Source organism: Ceratotherium simum, chromosome 3 (assembly GCF_057802395.1).
Source record: "Ceratotherium simum simum isolate JZ-2026a chromosome 3, ASM5780239v1, whole genome shotgun sequence".
Taxonomy (NCBI): Eukaryota; Metazoa; Chordata; class Mammalia; order Perissodactyla; family Rhinocerotidae; genus Ceratotherium; species Ceratotherium simum.
Window position 1 is genome coordinate 61,159,899 of NC_141902.1, and position 17,762 is coordinate 61,177,660.

Sequence of the window (17,762 nt, forward strand, 5' to 3'; positions counted from 1 at the left end):
GATTAATTTCTGATTCATTAAATCTGAGATAGAACTCAAAAACATTTTTTTTCAAATGCACAGCCAGGCTTGGGAGCTATTTAGTTACATAACTCTCATTGTCTTGATTATAGAAAGTGTGCCAATTGTTCAGGAAGAAAATCCCATTTAAAGTATATGTAGGCAATGTTATCATGCTGAAATCTCATGTGCAGTATTTTTGGTCAAAGAATATACTCCGGAAGGGCAGAGACAGGGACTTAACTCATGTTTCTCTCTACAGCACCTACTACCATATCTGGCGCATGGTAAGGTGTCAATAAGTATTTGTTGAATGAGTATTTTTGAATGACTGTGGATTCTTCTCAGAATGAAAAGTATCGTTTAGAAATGTATTCATTAATAGTGAAGTGTTTTCTTTCTGAAGTATATGCTATTAAGTAGGAAAAGATGCACCTCCTTCTCAGGCCAAATTCATGCTTCTCTGGGTGAGCACGTTTGCCCATCTATTTAGTAGAGATATCCATTCACTGTTTGCTCAACAAATATTGTTTCTTGTCTGTACCAGGCACCATTTTAGATATAGTAGTGAACAAAACAGATCAAGTCTCTGCATTCATGAAGCTTCCCTTCAAGAGGGGAGAACTGCGAGGGAACAGATTTACTTGTACAGATATAGTGTGTAAATAGTGCTAAATGTTAAGAAGAACATTGAAATAGGGAAGAAGGAAAGGGAGTATCTGGGATGGGAAGGTATTGCTATTCATACTGGATGGTTGGCGAAGGCTTCTCCTGAAAAGGTAACATTCGAACAGAAACCTAAAAGAAGTGAAGGAGCAAGCCATGCATACATATATGGGAGCAGAGTATTCCAGGGATATGGAACCACAGCGCAGGAGCCTGCCTGGCAAGGAGGCAGGTGAGATGAAGCAGAGTGGACAGGGAGAGGGCTAGGAAGGATGAGAGCACAGAGGTTGTGGGGGGCCAGCTCAGAGAAGGCCTTAGAGACCGTCATGAGAACTTTGCATTTTGCATTGAGTTGGGAAGCCCTTGGAGGTATTAGGCAGAGAAGTGACCTGGTCTGATTTAAGTCTTAAAAGGATCACTTTAGCTGCTGCGTTCAACACAGACTATAGTAGAGCAAGTATAAAAATAGGGAGACCAGTTCAGTAGCCTTGTTGGGGAATGAGTGCATATGGTCTGGCAAAAATTCCTCTTCATAAACATTAAATTGGTTTTATAGTTCTACTTACTGGGCTTTGGAAATTATTTTCTTTCAGCTAGTATTTTATTCAAATACAGCTTAAATTTGCTACAGTAGCAATGGAAATTATCTCCTAAATACAATGAAATATACCACTTCGTGTAGTTTGATTACCAATGGATAATAATAGTACCTTATGTTTGTAGAGTCTTTGACAGTTTAAGAGCAATTTTACATTCATTATCTCATTTAATCCTCGCAGTTCTTGAAGATTGACTCGGAGGTAGAAACTAAAATATCACATGCCTAGTCCAAAGTCAGATGCCAAGTTTGTGGCAGTGCCAAAACCACTAAAATTTGTCTCCTGGCCTGAATCCATTGATTTTGTTTAAAGAGGTCTGTTTTGTTCAAATGATGTCTCAAGGTATTGGTGGTGAGGGAGACACTTAATGTTAGCAAATTTAGCGTATTGTTTAAAAAACCATTGACCAGTGAGCAAGATACTATGCTCAGAAGGGATACGTACAAAGATGTATAAAGCATATTCCTACCATGTGAACTTATTACTTGAGGTAGTGATACCTATAACAGTAAATATGATAAGTAACTAATGATAAAAAAGTTATCATATGCTCAGTTCCAAACAAATGGCACAGACAGTAAATGCCCTGCCAGTTCAAAGGAAGCAGTGACTTTGATGACCTGAGTAGTTAGGGCAACAGGGAGATGGACAGCCAGAAAATATCAAGGAAGGGTTTCTAAACCTGGAGTGGGGAGAGGGGAGAGAGAAAAGAACACACAGCATGAACAAAGGCTTAGTGATGGGTTTTTTGAGTTGGAGTTTAGTGTTGTTGTTTTTTTTTTGAGACAATGATAAAGACAGTCTAGTTGGAATACAAAGGTTGGTTGGAAGATAACTGGTTGTCTACTACTTTCATGGGTAAAGTATTCCTGAAAACTAGGCTGAGAGGCGAATGTGCAAAAGTCATATAGTAGGCTTACCCTGTAAGTTAAAAAAGGTGTTGGAGAGCTGAAAAATGCAGTAGAGTTTTTATTTACACCTGCCTTTTATAATATAATCTTTAGAATATAATTATAATTTTGTTGTTTTATTCTTTCTCTCTCTGTTGATCCACTTCAATCAAATAAGTGTCTGGTTAAAGCTAAAGATTTGTTAATTTTGGCATACCTTGTGGTTTCCAGGCGGCTCCTTCTTCCAGGAGCTCAAAATATTTGTTCATTAACTGTCTCCATCTGATGTGGTAGTTTAAGAGTGTAAATATATAAAAGAGCAGATTGTCCAAAAGAATAATATTCTAAGTTGAGGGCCTGTAATGAGAATTAGATTTGGAAAATAAGACCTGGCTGTGTAGAGGCTAACATTTCTTTCAGTTCAGCAAACGTTTATTTATACTGTGCCTGTCTGTGATGTGTGTATTGTGCTAACTGCTGGTGCACATTTGAAAGCACAATCCTATTCTTGAGGAGTTCACATTGGGGTTAGCAGAGGAGATCAAGAGATATTTTACTTCCTCCTCAAGGAGAGAAATGATGTAGTGCAAGTGATATATTTAATATGTTGGAAGTATAGATTTATAATGAAATTGGGGAAAACTGAAGGCAGAGAGACCGTTGATAAAAGAACTTACACCTGCCTAGGCAAACTAACTTGTATTCAAAGAGAGAGCAGAGAACCCCCTGAAGGAAGTCTATAGTGTGTCTTGTCTGAAGGGCATGCTACAGAGACATGGTCTACAGCTAACCCCTGATCACTGAACCAGAATCATCAACATAAAATAATACTGTGTTTATGGTTTCCATTCATTTATTCTCTCATCCATTCATCAAATATTTATTAAGCACTTATTATATGCCTTTTCTAGGAGCTGGGAATATAGTAGTCAATAAAAGAGACAAAGTCCCTGCCTTCATGGAGTTTACATTCTAGTGGCAGTCAGGCAAGACCAAATGAGTACATGTGTGAGAAAGTGCCTGTCACGTAGCAGATAGGGTTCAGTAATTGTTGGTTACTGAGTTTGAACTTGAAGTTTGACTTAAGTACCTACACTTGGCAAGATACTTTTTTGAGGTAGCCTTTTGCAGGGGTGGAGGGTTGGGGTGAGATTAACTCACAGATATTTTTTTAATGTTACATAAAACGTTGAGTCTCTTATTCAGTTTTGGGGTAATTAAAGTTATATGCTATATTAAATATAATAAGTTGTCTGTTCCAGACCACTTTTGCCATTGCAGATGAAACGCTGAACCAAGTGCTGTCCTGTACCATCAAAATTAGTGTGTTCTGATCCTGCTTGGCTGGTTTTTGTGGGCTTCCTGAATTTCTGAAAAGGCTCATTGTTGTCACCAACAATGCTTCACAGAAACCCTTCGTGTCATTATTTAGCAACTGACTGCTTTGGCAAAAGCTGTGTCAATTCTTTTAACTATAACAGCAGTCAAAAATGATGTAAGGGAAGAGAAGGATAAATGAAACAAAGACTGATAAGTGCCTGCATGCACACACACACATACATCTTTTAGATCAATTTCTGAGTATTATCTCAAGTAGCTTTCGTCACATAAAACCAAGAAATAGCAATACTGCTTCCATTTTCTCATTGTTTCATTCAGATATGACCTCTTACCAGCAACAAATGAATGATTTTTTCCTTGTTGGCCTCCCTTTGGCCTTACTGCTTCTTAGATGGGAGGAGTAGTTTCACGTTGAGAGCAAAGCTAAGCCTTTTGTGCAAATTCTTTGCAAGAAGATTACATTTTCTTATTTACCTACTTTTGCTAAAAGGCTGGGGATAGGATGATGCGTCTATTTACTGTTGTTGGAAGCCAAGATTTTATTTAACTTTCACTTGAAATAAACCTTTGCTTCTATAGAAGCTAGAAATGGTTGGAATTGGAGGAGTTAGGACCTTACATTTTGCCTCCAGATAAAATGCTTTGCATTAAATTTGTGATTAGGATTCTGGGTTGAAGAGATGATGTCATTTCTGCAGTATGGTATGGTGTGCGTGTGTGCTCTTTTTAGAGCAAGCACTGTAGATATAGAATTAGTTACATGGACTTTTCTGGTCTCTTTTTAGATGTGAAGCCCTCCAATATGCTAGTAAACACAAGAGGACAGGTCAAGCTGTGTGATTTTGGAGTTAGCACTCAGGTAGGTCTCTTCTTCCTCCCAGTCTGCTTTCCTCTCTGTGACATCCACTTTTTATTTTCAATCTACTCTCTGGATTGAAAAATTGCCTAGCTGCCAGACAAACAGAACTCTGCATCTTCTCCTCGGCTGGGAGTCTGTTATTCATTTTCAATCTCTGAGCGAGTTTCCTTCATCAGAATATGATTGTTCATTGTTTAATGACAGTAAAAACTGCTGATATTGTAATTACTACTTACGAATAGCAAACTTCATTGATATGCAGCTTTGATATGAAAGCGTTTTGGCCAGACAAAAGGGAGGGCAGAGTGGGAGCTGTGCCTGGGGAGCCCAACTGGCCCACAATAAAAATTAATATTGGGAGCAACAATGGTGGAGGGCCATTACAATGTGCAGCACAAATTTTAATTAATTTCCATTTTGGGCCTCCCCTGAGAACCCCAGTGATAGTGACCCATGAGCGTGCTGTGATGTTGATTTGAATTGCAGCCACCTTTACTCCCAGTCAAACACGAAGACCAAAGCGAAGGTCATCGTTGTATTATGAGTTGTCAAAGTCTGTTATCCCTCCAGCGTATTTAGTGTTCGTTTCATTCTAGTAACGCGTAGGGCTTCATTCACGTCTTGAGCCATCTGACTAAAAAATGAGTGTGTTCAAATTCTACTTCAAATTGACTTTTTATATCAGGCGGGTTTGGGGTACTAAAGCGATAAGCATCCTGCTTAAGTGAATTGTTTAAGGTTATCTGCTATAAACTGTAATGCTGTGCTTGTTTAAATTGGAAATCACATTCAAAAGAAAAGAGATTTAATCATTTTTAATGCCTTTGTAGATGAATTTGTTCCCTTTTACATAATTTTTAGTTGATTTATAGAAATGATGATTGTAGGTTAAATGAGGAATAATTGCCCATTTTATTTCCACATTATCTTTATATTGTTCTAACAGACTGTTTTGTCTCATAGCTGGTGAATTCTATAGCCAAGACGTATGTTGGAACAAATGCTTATATGGCGGTAAGTAAACTTATGCAAAAATAACATTTAAAACCAACATCTTTATCTTTATGTACTTGGTAATGTATAATTCTTGAATTAATTCCACAGCTTTAGCCTAACAGTTCATAAATTACAAAGTCAATCCAGTCATGATCCTATTTTTAAATCTTCCTAGAAGACGTTAGGGTTTATACAGGAGCTACCAACTTATCTGACTTTGTTGACTTAACTGGTTGGTTCAAGTGGAAAATCACTGAGTTTTGAAGTTTAATCCTACAGAAAAATTGCACCTCATAGCATGTCGGCTACTTTGCCATGTTGCTTATTTAATTAACCCTCAAATATACCAAAATGTCAGTCAATAAGATTGGTTGTTTTTTCCAAGAATAGAAGCATGCTTTGTCACCAGATCAAAGTTTAATTATTGATATGACCAACTCTTACTTATGGATCTCTGAATATAAGGGTTTAACAGGCAGTTCTCTTTAGAACTTGTACATCTACATTCTGTTTACTTGTTGACTTCAGGCCTATTGTAAGATAACTTATTTAGTTCCACGAAATAAATTTACCCAGAATAAAAAGTGGAAGCATAGAACTATTTCAAAGACCAGTGTGTACTTGGCTTTGACCTTTTTTTCCCCTACCTTTTAAGTAAGGGAAGTTATTTGTGTCCATCAAAATGCTTTTGTGTATTGGTTTCCATAGTCACTTCAGAATGGAGGGTTGGAAGAAACAAGCAGAAAGCTTACCTAGTATCAGTTTTAGAGCAAAGTTTTGTTTTACCATCTTAAGCTTAGTTTTTTTAGTGAGGGTTCTAGATTTATTCAGGTAGTCCATTTGACTTCCAGTAGTCTGTATATGAAGTTAAACAGTGTTAGAATGGTTGGAACCCTGGATCTTATTGTCAGTATTCTTTGTTCATATATTATCTTGATAAAAATATGTTAATATGGATAGAACCCTGGATCTTACTCTCAGAATAGTACGAAGCAATTTTTTTATTGAGATAACCAGAATAGTTAATTTTTGTCTTGCATTGTTTTTAAAGAAAATTCATTCCTTCTCGTTTTTCTAGGTAATGTGAAAAAAAAAATTAACTTCTGAAGTCACCATATCTTTTTATAAAACTTATTCACCCTCTTGGCTCTACCAGTTTAGCTGAGATTAGTGAGCCACCTTTATAATTAACAAAACTTTGCTAAATGCCACAATTTCAGTCTTTGAAAGAATATGGAACACTGGTTAAAAAAAAGCAACTATAAATGAAACAACTTCTCAACTACCCGTCATGTTCTTAGTAGCTTTAAATTGCTCTAATAATTAAATTGCATTATGTTTGAATGTACAAATCCAGATTACAGTTCTTTCTCAGATGTACTTTAAAGAAATTACTTGATTTCCTTTTTGTTTATGGATGAATGTGATTCGTCCATCTGTTCATTGAAAATGTGAGGATTAAAATTATGAAACGTTAGCTCAGATTGGCAAAGCTAAAATTGCTTTTATTCTTGGGTGAATGAATTCTAGTCATCAATTTTACAGTTCAAGCTGTAAAAAACATGAGATACCTAGGAAGTGAAGAGTGATAGCCTGATGGTGAGCTTCGCTCAGTTCAGCAGGCCCTCGTTGGCCGTGTACTTGCCTAACTGGTGTGAAATCAGAGGTTGGGAGTAGGGGAAGATGGAAATAATATTTATTATTCCGTTACTGGAATTATCCCTGCCTTATACATGGTGATATTTTATTATAGTACTACTATTGGGGGGAACTGGGTGAAGGGTGCACAAAACCTCCTTGTATATAAATTTTTTTCAACTTCTTGTGAATCAATAAGTATTCCAAAATAAAAATTAAATAAGAAAAAAGAAAGTTTGGAACACAACTTCGCCCATTTATTTACATATTATCTGTGGCTGCTTTAGCACTCTAATGGCAGAGTAGTGTGGTTGTGACAGTTGCATCAGAGACCATATGGCCCACAAAGTGAAAAATATTTACTATCTGGCGCTTTACAGAAAAAGTTTGCCAACCTCTGATCTCTGCCAGTGAAAGCTGTATCTGACACAGTACCGTCCATTAATCAACCAGTATTTGCTGAGCACCTTCCATGCTCTTGGCCAGGTACGGTGGAACCACTCTGTAATCCACGTAAGACATGGGCAAAATAGGAAACATGACATTATATATGGCTACATGGTGTGTGACATCATAAAAACTGAAGTTGTACCAAGCATACACTTAGAGAATAAGAAGGCATACAGTGTATGAATTTGATGATTCAAGCAGTATGTGAAAAGGGCACTTGTAAAAGACAGAGATCAATGTGGAAGGATGAACAAAGACTCAGAAATAGAAGGTAATGTGACATAGATGGGGTAGAGGGCGAATAATAAATTGTGGGAATATACAATCAGAGGTCATCTGATGTAATGCCTTCATTTTACCTCCATTTCTCTCACTTTATATTCATACATAGTTCTGTACAGTGATAATAATAATAATAGCTAACACTTAATTAGCACTGTGTGCCAGTCATTCTTTTGAACTCTTACATATGTTAACTCTCTAAATCCTCACAACAACCCTATGAGGGAGGTGATTTTATTCTCATTTTATAGATGAAGAAACCAAGGGATAGAGAAGTTAAGTGACTTACCCAAGTTCATACAGCTAAAATTTACCAGTCAAGATTCAAACTAAGTAATCAGCCTCCAGAAACTAAACTTGTAACTGCTGTCTCTCTCCCTATATCCAAATTATTTATGTCTCTCTCAGTCTAGAGTCTGATCTTTACAGGGGCAGAGTTTATTCTGCTCATTCTCTATAACCAGTCCTTCCCACAGTGCTAAATTAATGAATTCATGAAAGCTGCATTTCAAAAATGACTTGTTCCTAATTATGAGCAGAGCATTTAATTTTTCATATTAAGTATCTTACTTGCATTATAAGGTATAGAAGACCCCCACATTACTCAAATACAGTCACCTAGGCCGCTCAAATATTGAAAAGAAAATAAATCACAGAAATAGTCCTACATGTGTGAACAATCTCACTTCATTCTCCTATAATCTAAAGTGTAAGGTACAAGAAAATGATAATTAAAAAAAACAGAGAGGCTTTTCTAAGATCCTAGGTCATTAAAAAAAAAAAAAAAAAAACAACGTATGGGCACGTCAAGCAGTGGAGCTTGTAGGAGACTTGGAAAGTCATCTGGTCCAACCTCCGTGTTGACCAGTGAGACTGACACCTGGAAAGTGAAGTGGCATGTTCAAGAATACATTACATTGAACAGATAATTAGGTTCAATAAACACTTTAATCCAAAGCAAGAAAGATTTTCAATCACATTTTAAAAGAATTTCATCCAGAAGGATTACAAAAGGGGTCTACAAGGCTTTGGGGCCTTACGTTAAATTAAACCATTTCTCAGAAATTCTAATTACTAAAAATTTTACTCTATTTTAAAGATAGACATCCCTAAAACTTTAACCCACTGTTTAGTCACTGTGGTTTGTTTATTATAATTTTTTAAATCAAATGTAAAAGTTTGATATTATTGTTATTAATAACTGAAGTTTTGAAATTTACAAAAGAGATCTTACCCAAATACTTGTTCTGTAGGATCAGAAAGTCAATCTAAATAACTATTCTTATCTCCTGAACATTTTTTTCTGCCTGGGCTATTCCTATCCTTGGAAATTATCTTTACCCAGAATAAAACCTATACAGATGACATGATCCATCTCAGTTGGCCATGCTCATGCAGTGATGGTAATGATGGTGGTGATGATTGGAAAGAGGCTAATATTTAATGAGCATTTCCGTGTGGCGTGTGCTGAATCAAGCACATTACATGGATTCATTTAATCTTCACACAACCCAGTGAGGTATACATGTTACTATTATTGTCTTTGTTTTACAGATGAGGAAACCAAAGGTGAAGCAACTTTAGCCGGAGGTCTCCGAGTTGGCCAAGTAGTGAGAGTCAAGATTTAATTAGGATACCAGCTTGTAGTTTCTGGTAATAACAGCTTAGGTTATTTGGACCAACTTTTCTGCTGAAAAATGCTAGTTAAAATACTTTTTAAACCATCTCAAATGGCAGTGAAGAGCTAAAAAGACAATGAGGAACCCCCAGGACAATTTTCAGATGGAATCCTGCAACAAATGGGAAAGCAGAATGTTGGAACACTAACGCTTCTTATTCCTGAGGGCATTTGTTTGCCTGTACCACAGCTGTGAATGACATGGGAGGTCCCTAAGGCAGAGGGTCTCAGAGGAGATCTTCCCCATATCATGCTGGAAGCCTGAAGGGCTCACCCTCAGTATAAGAGCAAACCAGAGCTAAGGCTGCTTCTCCTCCCCCAGTCCCAAGGAACAGAAGAGAAGCTTCTCAGAGCTAAGTAGAGAAGTAGGAGGAAAAGGAAGAGGGGAAAGTTGTGGCCATAGACTAACTCTGGCACAGATTTGCAGCCTGGGTATTTGTATACATGACCTGAATTGGAAAAGCAGCTTCATGCTGAGAACTTGGTGTGAGGTGAACACATTCACCTCAGGCCTCAGAGAACCTCTCCAGATTTTTTTTTCAAGAGCAAAATCTAGCAAGCAGTCAAAGAAAACCAGGCACACAAGGAAACAAAGCAACATGAAGAAGAACCAGCAGAAACAACAGATGCACATCGACCTCAGATCACAAATTTTAAAAGTGACGTAGTAGATTTGAGAAAGTCTCAAACAAAACTACAAGATTAAAATTAAAACCTCACTACTTGCAGCATATTGGACATAACAAAAGAGAAAATTAGTGAACTGGAAGATGATTCAGTTAGAGCAGTCTGACTCCAGAACCCTTGTTTAACCAGTATGCTCAACTACTCACACGGGAAAATTGCTGACTTAAAACAAATCCCCATTTTTGGTGATACATATTTTGATTACATACTAACCTGAAGTATTTGTGCATACTTTGTTAATTTTCTGAGTAGCCTAACCCTGAGCAGAAATTCTTTTATCAGAAAGATAAGGGATGTACCTTGGTATCCTCCTGCTTTTGACAAGTAAACCCGGGGTATTCTGTTGTAAATAGAGACAGTTCTGGAACAAGTTAACTAATTATGGGTCCTGGGTAAATGCCGAGTTACAGAGGGTAGCTGGAAGGAGTGAAATGTACGTGCCAGCTCGGAGCCACTGCCCTTTGTAACCCTCTGTAAACTCTGCTTTTTAATATGAACAGACCAGGGTTTTTTCTGCCTACATTTAAATCCCAGTACAGAGGTGCTTCAGACAAGACTTACGTTTTTCTTGTTATTTAGCTTTCTATACTGGTGACAGCTGTCATGTCAGAAAGTAATCCAGTTTTAGCTTTTCAACTGCAAAATGTCCATCACAGATCTTCTGTTAGTAGTGTAGTACCTGGTGGTTGGTTTTGTTTTGTTTTGTTTGAGAGGGGAGAGGACAGAGCCACCTTGGCCTCAAGTGTGGGAACAGATTTGAATTGTGCAACCTTAGGCCATCAAGTCCTGGCTCCATAAATTCAGAATGTAGGGCCGGCTCCGTGGCTTGGCGGTTAAGTGCGCGCGCTCTGATGCTGGCGGCCCGGGTTCGGATCCCGGGCGCGCCCCAAGGCACCACTTCTCCGTCCAGCGCGAGGCCGAGTCCCACGTACAGCAGCTAGAAGGATGTGAACCTATGACATACAACTATCTGCTGGGGCTTTGGGGGGAAAAAAATGAATAAATAAAAAATCTTAAAAAAAAAAAACAAAAAAAAACAAAAAAAACAATAGCTAACGTTGACTTTAAAAAAAAAAAAAAAAATTCAGAATGTATTGGGGTTATCTTGTACCTGTGTCAGTTTCAAGGGCCTGGGGGCATTTCCCAGTCCCTATCTACCATACGAATTCTTTAGGATAGACCCATAGAGCTGGCTGGCTACCTGCTTTTTCCTAGCATTTGTGCTTAAGCACTGCATCACAACAGTAATCTCGTTTTGTTAGTTTATTGCAAGAATAATTTTTCCAAAGAGAGGCTGTCAGAATCTCGTCCTTAAGGAGTTCTCTTATTTGCCACCTGATATTTGTGACCATTAGCACTTTTTCTATTTTTTTCTTTTTTAATTTAATTTTTCTATGCTTTATTTTCAGCTTACAGTTTGCATTTGTTTTGGTCGATCAGTGGGTAAATGTCATGAATGTATTTAATCTTATTGGTGATCCTGCCAAAATATTTTGTATGTGGTTCCACTTTGTTTCTTTTTTTTGTACTCTGGATGAAGTGCTGTATTGATAACTGTCAGCTAGTGGAATGAAGAAAGAGAGGAAGGAAAGAAAAGACAGAGAGGAAGGCAACATTGGTTATTTGTTTAACAGTTCTGGGGGATTTTAGGATCTTCATATTTGCTGGAAGTTCTTGATGGACATGAATAGCAGTAATATGTGGTGAAGTTATATTAGAACACTCCAAGGAACTTAATAATTAGTTCATACTTAAAACCAAATGTGCAGTAAAGGTGTATGGTGTCCCTTCAGCATACATTGATTGAGCACTCACTATGCACCAGGCATGGCACTAAGTATGAGGTGAAGAAGACATTCTCTTTGCCTCTTAGGAGAAACAGACTAGAACACGGATGATTACAACACATGTGATGGATTAATAATAAATATATGAACAACATTTTAATGAAATACAGAGGCAGGAGTTTGTAATTCTGCCTGAGGAAAAGAGGAAGTTTTCACATACACACAAAAAAGGTGGCTGTTGAATAGAGCCTATAAAAGAAACTTCCACTAAGCAGAGAAGAGGAAGGTAGGTCGTTGCCTCTGCAGGGAATATGGAAATGTTTAGTGACTCAAGCTGAGTGTACCAAAGAACCATCCAGGGAAATTATTTTTTAAAACGAGGGTCCCCAGAACCACTCCCAGAGATTGTGATTCAGGAGGTTCATTTGTAGTAAGCACCTCAGGCATTTCTATGATGGCTAGTCTGAAGACTGCATTTTGAGAAATACTGACCAGATCAAGACTAGTGTGTGGCTCTTCTGACTTCTAGGTCTGGGGGTGGTTTGACACACTGGAAAAAATCGTGATTGTGCAGACAGATGTACCTGGGTTTGAATCCCGGCTGTGTTCCTAAACAATACTCTTAATGCTAGTCCACAGCTCTAGACATCAGCAAGTTACTTAATCTTACTAAGCTTCAGTTTTTACATCTGTAAAATGAAGGCAGTAATATCTAACTTTGCAAGATTGTTATGGAGTGTCTATGCAAAGTATCTAACCCTGTGTGTAGCATGTGCTAGGTGGTCATTAAATGATAGCTGTTACTCTCCTTAAATAGTGGGTGCAAACGAAACCTCTCTGTGCCACATTTTCCTCTTCTGTTAAGTGGGGATGATAATAGTACTAATCTAATACGGGTTTCTGAATCTGAAATGAGACATGCATGAAGAGCACTTAAAACGATGCCTGGCACATGGGAATTCTTCAGTAAATGCATAGAATGGTGTTGTTATTGTTGATGATGATGATGATGATGGCAGGAGCATCACTTCTGTAACTCACTAGCCAGTTCCATATGAATATATCATAGTACCTAATGAACTACCTAGGATTAGATAATGGGTTCATTCATGTATGAACGAGGAACTTGAAAAATGATGGTGAGGAGGATTAGAACATAAAAGAAAAAGTATTAGGGGATTGGAATGACCATGTCTGTTAGCAGCTGGGAGAAATGGCACTTGGCCCTTGGGAAGAATTATTCTTGGTAGGAAAGGGGTTTTACAAATTAAAGAAATAAATAAAAGAAGGGAAATAAGACAATCCATCCTGCTACCTCAGGGCAGGGCTTTGTGTAGTTTTATGGAAAGTGGTCCCAGGAGAAGGCAGCAACTACACTGAAGTAGCCTGGTAGGTGGGAGTGGGAAGTAGGTTACAAAGTTCTGGGTCCTGGCTAAGCCGGCTCCCTGAGATGTAGGACTGTCCCCTCTCACCTGAGAACACCTGGCCCCCACCGGCCACACCCCTGGTGTATCCCTTGCTGGTGAGTGATGGATGCCCACTTCCTGCATCTGCAGTGGGTCAGGCTGACCTTGACCCCAGTTACTCTTAAGGGCCCTCACAGCAGCTCCTAAAGGATGATGGCTATGGTAGCTGCCAGGAACTCCAGGGGTGGTACAAAGAGTAGAATGCTATCTGGGGGCCAAAAGGTATGGGTTATGATCCCAGCCTTGCCATGACTGTCTCTGTAACCTTGAGCAACCATGTCACCTCTGTGAGGACCTCAGTTGCTCTTATTCCTTTGTTCATATGTTCATTCAAAAGACCTGTGAAGTACCCAACTGAATGCCAAATCCTCGAAGAATACAGAGAACAGGCAGCACTCACTTCAGTATGAAATTTTTCCTGTTGAAGTAGAGAGTGTGCATGTAGTGGCTTTCTAAACCAGGTATTTGCTACACATCTTGAATGGAGGACCAGTAGTCCCAATTGGACCTTTCAAACTGTTCCTTGGTTTATATCAAGAGAAACCCTGATAATTAGAATAAAATATTGAATAGTAGGTGAATCTGGGCAAAGGAAATATGGATGTTGTTTGTACTAGTCTTAATCTTTCAACTTTCCTATAAGTTTGAAATTATTTCCAAATAAAAAGTTAAAAATTTAAAAATGAAAGAATCCCTAGTGATCCAGACCAATCAATCAAAATGCAAATAAGTGATAATATTATATAATATTGTGTAATTTGTCACTCTACAACTAAGACCACTGGATTTGGAGGGAGAAGACTTGGGTTCAAGTCTCAGCTCATTTACCAGTTTAGGATTTTGCCTAAATTATTTCACTAATATGAGCCTCCATTTCTTTTATCTGTAAAATAAAGATAATCAAGTTTTCCTCACAGGGACTTGGTGAGGATTTAGTGAGATTATATATAAAATATCTATATTACCTATATAATTTCTATATATTATCTACATAATGCACACACATATATGTATACACATACATATAAAATTGTTTTGCTCTTCATAAAGTGCTAGGTGAATATTGATGGCACCGTGTCTTAGCTGAGCTCATGTTAGTGTATATTTCCTGGAGCAGCTTACATCAACTCACAAGCTCCCTTCTGTTTTCTTACAGCCTGAAAGAATTTCAGGGGAGCAGTATGGAATCCATTCTGATGTCTGGAGCTTAGGCATCTCTTTCATGGAGGTTTGTTGTTGTTTGCAAATAGATTCTTCTATATATATCTGTACTAATATGTTCTATCAGGAAGACTGAAGATTTTGAAAAAAAATTAAACCTCCAGTGTGTTAAATGTATGTGTACACAGAGTTCAACTCTAAAATCCTTATTTTGATATCCTTGAATGGCTTGTGAACTGACTAAAGTGCTATTTCTCACAGATCACCTGCATAAAACTTATCTGGAATGCTTCTTAAAAATACAAGTTTCCAGACTCTATCCAACACCAGTTAAATCCAAATCTCTAAGAACCTGCATTAATATGTTCCCTCGGTGGTCATTATGCACACTAAATCTGGAGAACCTGTGTTCTAAAAGAGATTCCAGAAAAATTCTGTGTGATGGTAGCCTTGTTGGAATGCATATATAACTTCCAAAGGTGATTACTTTAAAGAGTACAGTCCTACTCATTTGGATGTATAAATTCTATATGTTGGTTTAGAAAGAAAAAGCCACCTTGTTCCCATAGTCATATCACGTGTTGGGGGACAGGCTGTAATGTGATCTGGGGGAGGATAAGGGATATGTATTTAATACAATTTTAATGTCTTTACTCTTTATAGCTGTATTTAGAATGGATTTTATCTTAGTGTGCTACATGTAGCCCCACTAGTACTCTGTGCTAAGGTTTCTCTACAATGATCGTTGATCTATAAGGAAATGCATATGATTTATATTAGAAGGACATCTGGCTCATTGTGAATTACAATAGTGTAGAGTCTGGATACTCACCAGGGTTCTTCAACAATTGTTTCTCACATACACTGATTCAGATAAAGGAGGACTTTTTTAAAAGTAGAAAAGACTTCTTAAATAAGGTCATGGATAGAGTTGCAATCACGATTTTATCACCTTTTCTTTGGTCAAATACTTTTTCTATGGTTTTTGTAATGCATGAATGCAGTTGAATTGGTAAGGAAATATCTTCAGACTCAATTCACCTGCACTACAGAAAGAAAGCAAAAATAAAGTATTCAATGTTTATTAAACCATATTCTTCTGCTGCTTCATAAAAGGGAATCTAAGAGGAAATACAGTATGTATGCATCAGCTGAGAGGTTAGCAATAATGGTAGACAGATGCTCAGAATTGAGTCTCCCAACAGAATCCTGAAGGGCTTGTTCAGTTAGCTTATTTCAGGGGCAGCTAGTGCTTTTGATATGTGGGGCTCAGGTCTTGCTGTTTTATAATTTCCCTTTACATATTTTAAATTACTGTCATTGCAAGTATTTAATAAACAACAAGATACAGTGTAGAATATTTGAGAAGTTACACGGTGTAGAGATAAGAATCCTAGATTGGGAATGAAAGTCCTAGATTGTACTTCCAGCTTTGCTACTGGTTTTCTAGGTGGCCTTGTGCAAGCCAGTGTCCATCACTTTGGGCCTCCATTTCTTCATCTGTAAAATAATGATCTCTAAGCCCCTTTCCAGACTAACATTCTGTCACTCTAAACAGTCTGCTATTGTCATTCCTTAACTTTCTGTAACAAGTCTATAGAGTTGTGTGACTTAGTGATATACCCTCACGTGGCATAATATGCAGAGGCATAACAATACTGTGAGAGAGCACAACTAATAGATTTAAGATTTAGAACACATGTAAATATTCACCATTCATTCCTTCCACATTTATTTTTTCATCCATATATTGAGCTCCTGCTATACCTGCTAGATGGGCAATGGGGATATAATAATGAAAGGACACTCTAGTCCTGACTCGCATGGAGTTGCATTTGGTGAGGGCTGGGGCACGAGGAGGACAGAAAACAGAAGGATAACTAAATATATAATTTGTCAGGTGGTAATAAGTCCTATGGAGAAAAATAAAGTGAAGTAGTCCTTTCTGATAAAGTAACCATTGAGCAGAGACATGAATGATGTGAGAGGAGGGAGCCATCAGGCAACAGCAAATACAAAGGTGTGAAGCTGCAGTATGTTTGGCATATTTAAGAAAAGCAGAGAGACCAGAGTGACTAGAGTGGAGTTAGCAAGGGAAAAAGTACATTCAGAGAGGTAGCCAGGGGCCAGATCATATGCAGCCTTGTAGGCTGTAGTAAGGACTTTAGATTTTACTCTGAGAGTAAATGATCTAAATTACATTTTCAAAGGATCTCTGGGTGCTCTATGGAGCACAGACTATAGAGGGGCAAGCATAGAAACAGGGAGATCAGTTAAGATAGGTATGTAGGTAGCTAGATGCCTAATAGAATATATTTGTATTGCATATTGAAATATATGTCTACCAGTGTTTTGCTGGATGCTAGAGAGGCAAAGATTAATAAAAGCAGATTCATTGTGCTATAGGGAGGGAGATTGCCATTGATGTATTTGAGGTTTTGTTCATCATGTTCATTTATCTGGAGGTGAACTATTGAACGGTCTCAGGAAGACTGAAGAAGACGGACTCATTGAATTTGCAAGATTGAGGAGGATTAAGGTATAGGGAACTGTGTGAAAAAGTTTCAGCACTGAGTGTGGGACACCTGAATGCCAGAAGGAATGGGTTGGCTCATGTGGTGAAGTGGAGGGTAGAAGAGGACCAGATGGTCAGGAGGGAGGGCCAGGAAGGGTTAGGCATTTCGATGCTTCCTGTGTTTTAAAATGGATGCTGAGAAGCCAGATGTTAAATCGGAAGGAGGAGGAGATATCATTACAGGATGTAAAGTGCAGTCTGATTATGATCTTCAGAAAGGGTTGTTGAGCACCTCTTTGTGCTTGATGCTTAACTAAATGCTTTCAAAAGGAACTATGTGATTGTAGCCTCTCTCTTCTAGGAGCTTATGATCCACCAGACAAGTAAGTGACAACATATGACCAAACACATGTGGTAGACCAGTAAGTGGTTAGAGAATAGAGTAAGGCCCCTGACATGTGTTTTATACCAAATTCATTTGGGATACAAGGTAATGAGAAATATGTGATAGAGAAGGAGATTTAGAGGTTTTAAGTCCATACATGAGAAATTGTGGGTGATTCAGTAATGAAGAGAATCCCCAAGCTTCTTTTTTTCTTAGGGGCAGATGTGATGAGCACATTACCTGAAGAGACTGGAAAGTTAGTCCAAGGGAAGCACTTGAAGGCCAAGATTCTTCTTTGTTTTCACCACAGTACACTTGGAATAGATGTGGTAAATCCTGTTTAAAATCACTACAGATGGAGA

At 38.0% G+C, this 17,762-nt stretch overlaps 1 protein-coding gene across 4 annotated transcripts in view; it reads left to right on the plus strand.

Annotated features, from left to right (window-relative positions):
- The window catches only part of MAP2K5 (mitogen-activated protein kinase kinase 5), a 252,190-nt gene that overhangs the window by 135,730 nt on the left and 98,698 nt on the right, over nucleotides 1-17,762 (plus strand). For 3 of the 4 annotated variants that reach the window (XM_087428587.1, XM_004421737.3, XM_004421736.3), the window contains exons 14-16: nucleotides 4,282-4,355; nucleotides 5,319-5,369; nucleotides 14,496-14,567. In XM_087428587.1, the coding sequence (XP_087284713.1) occupies nucleotides 4,282-4,355; nucleotides 5,319-5,369; nucleotides 14,496-14,567 (197 nt within the window). The remainder of the gene's footprint in view (nucleotides 1-4,281; nucleotides 4,356-5,318; nucleotides 5,370-14,495; nucleotides 14,568-17,762) is intronic. The other variant, XM_087428588.1, reaches the window with a different exon arrangement.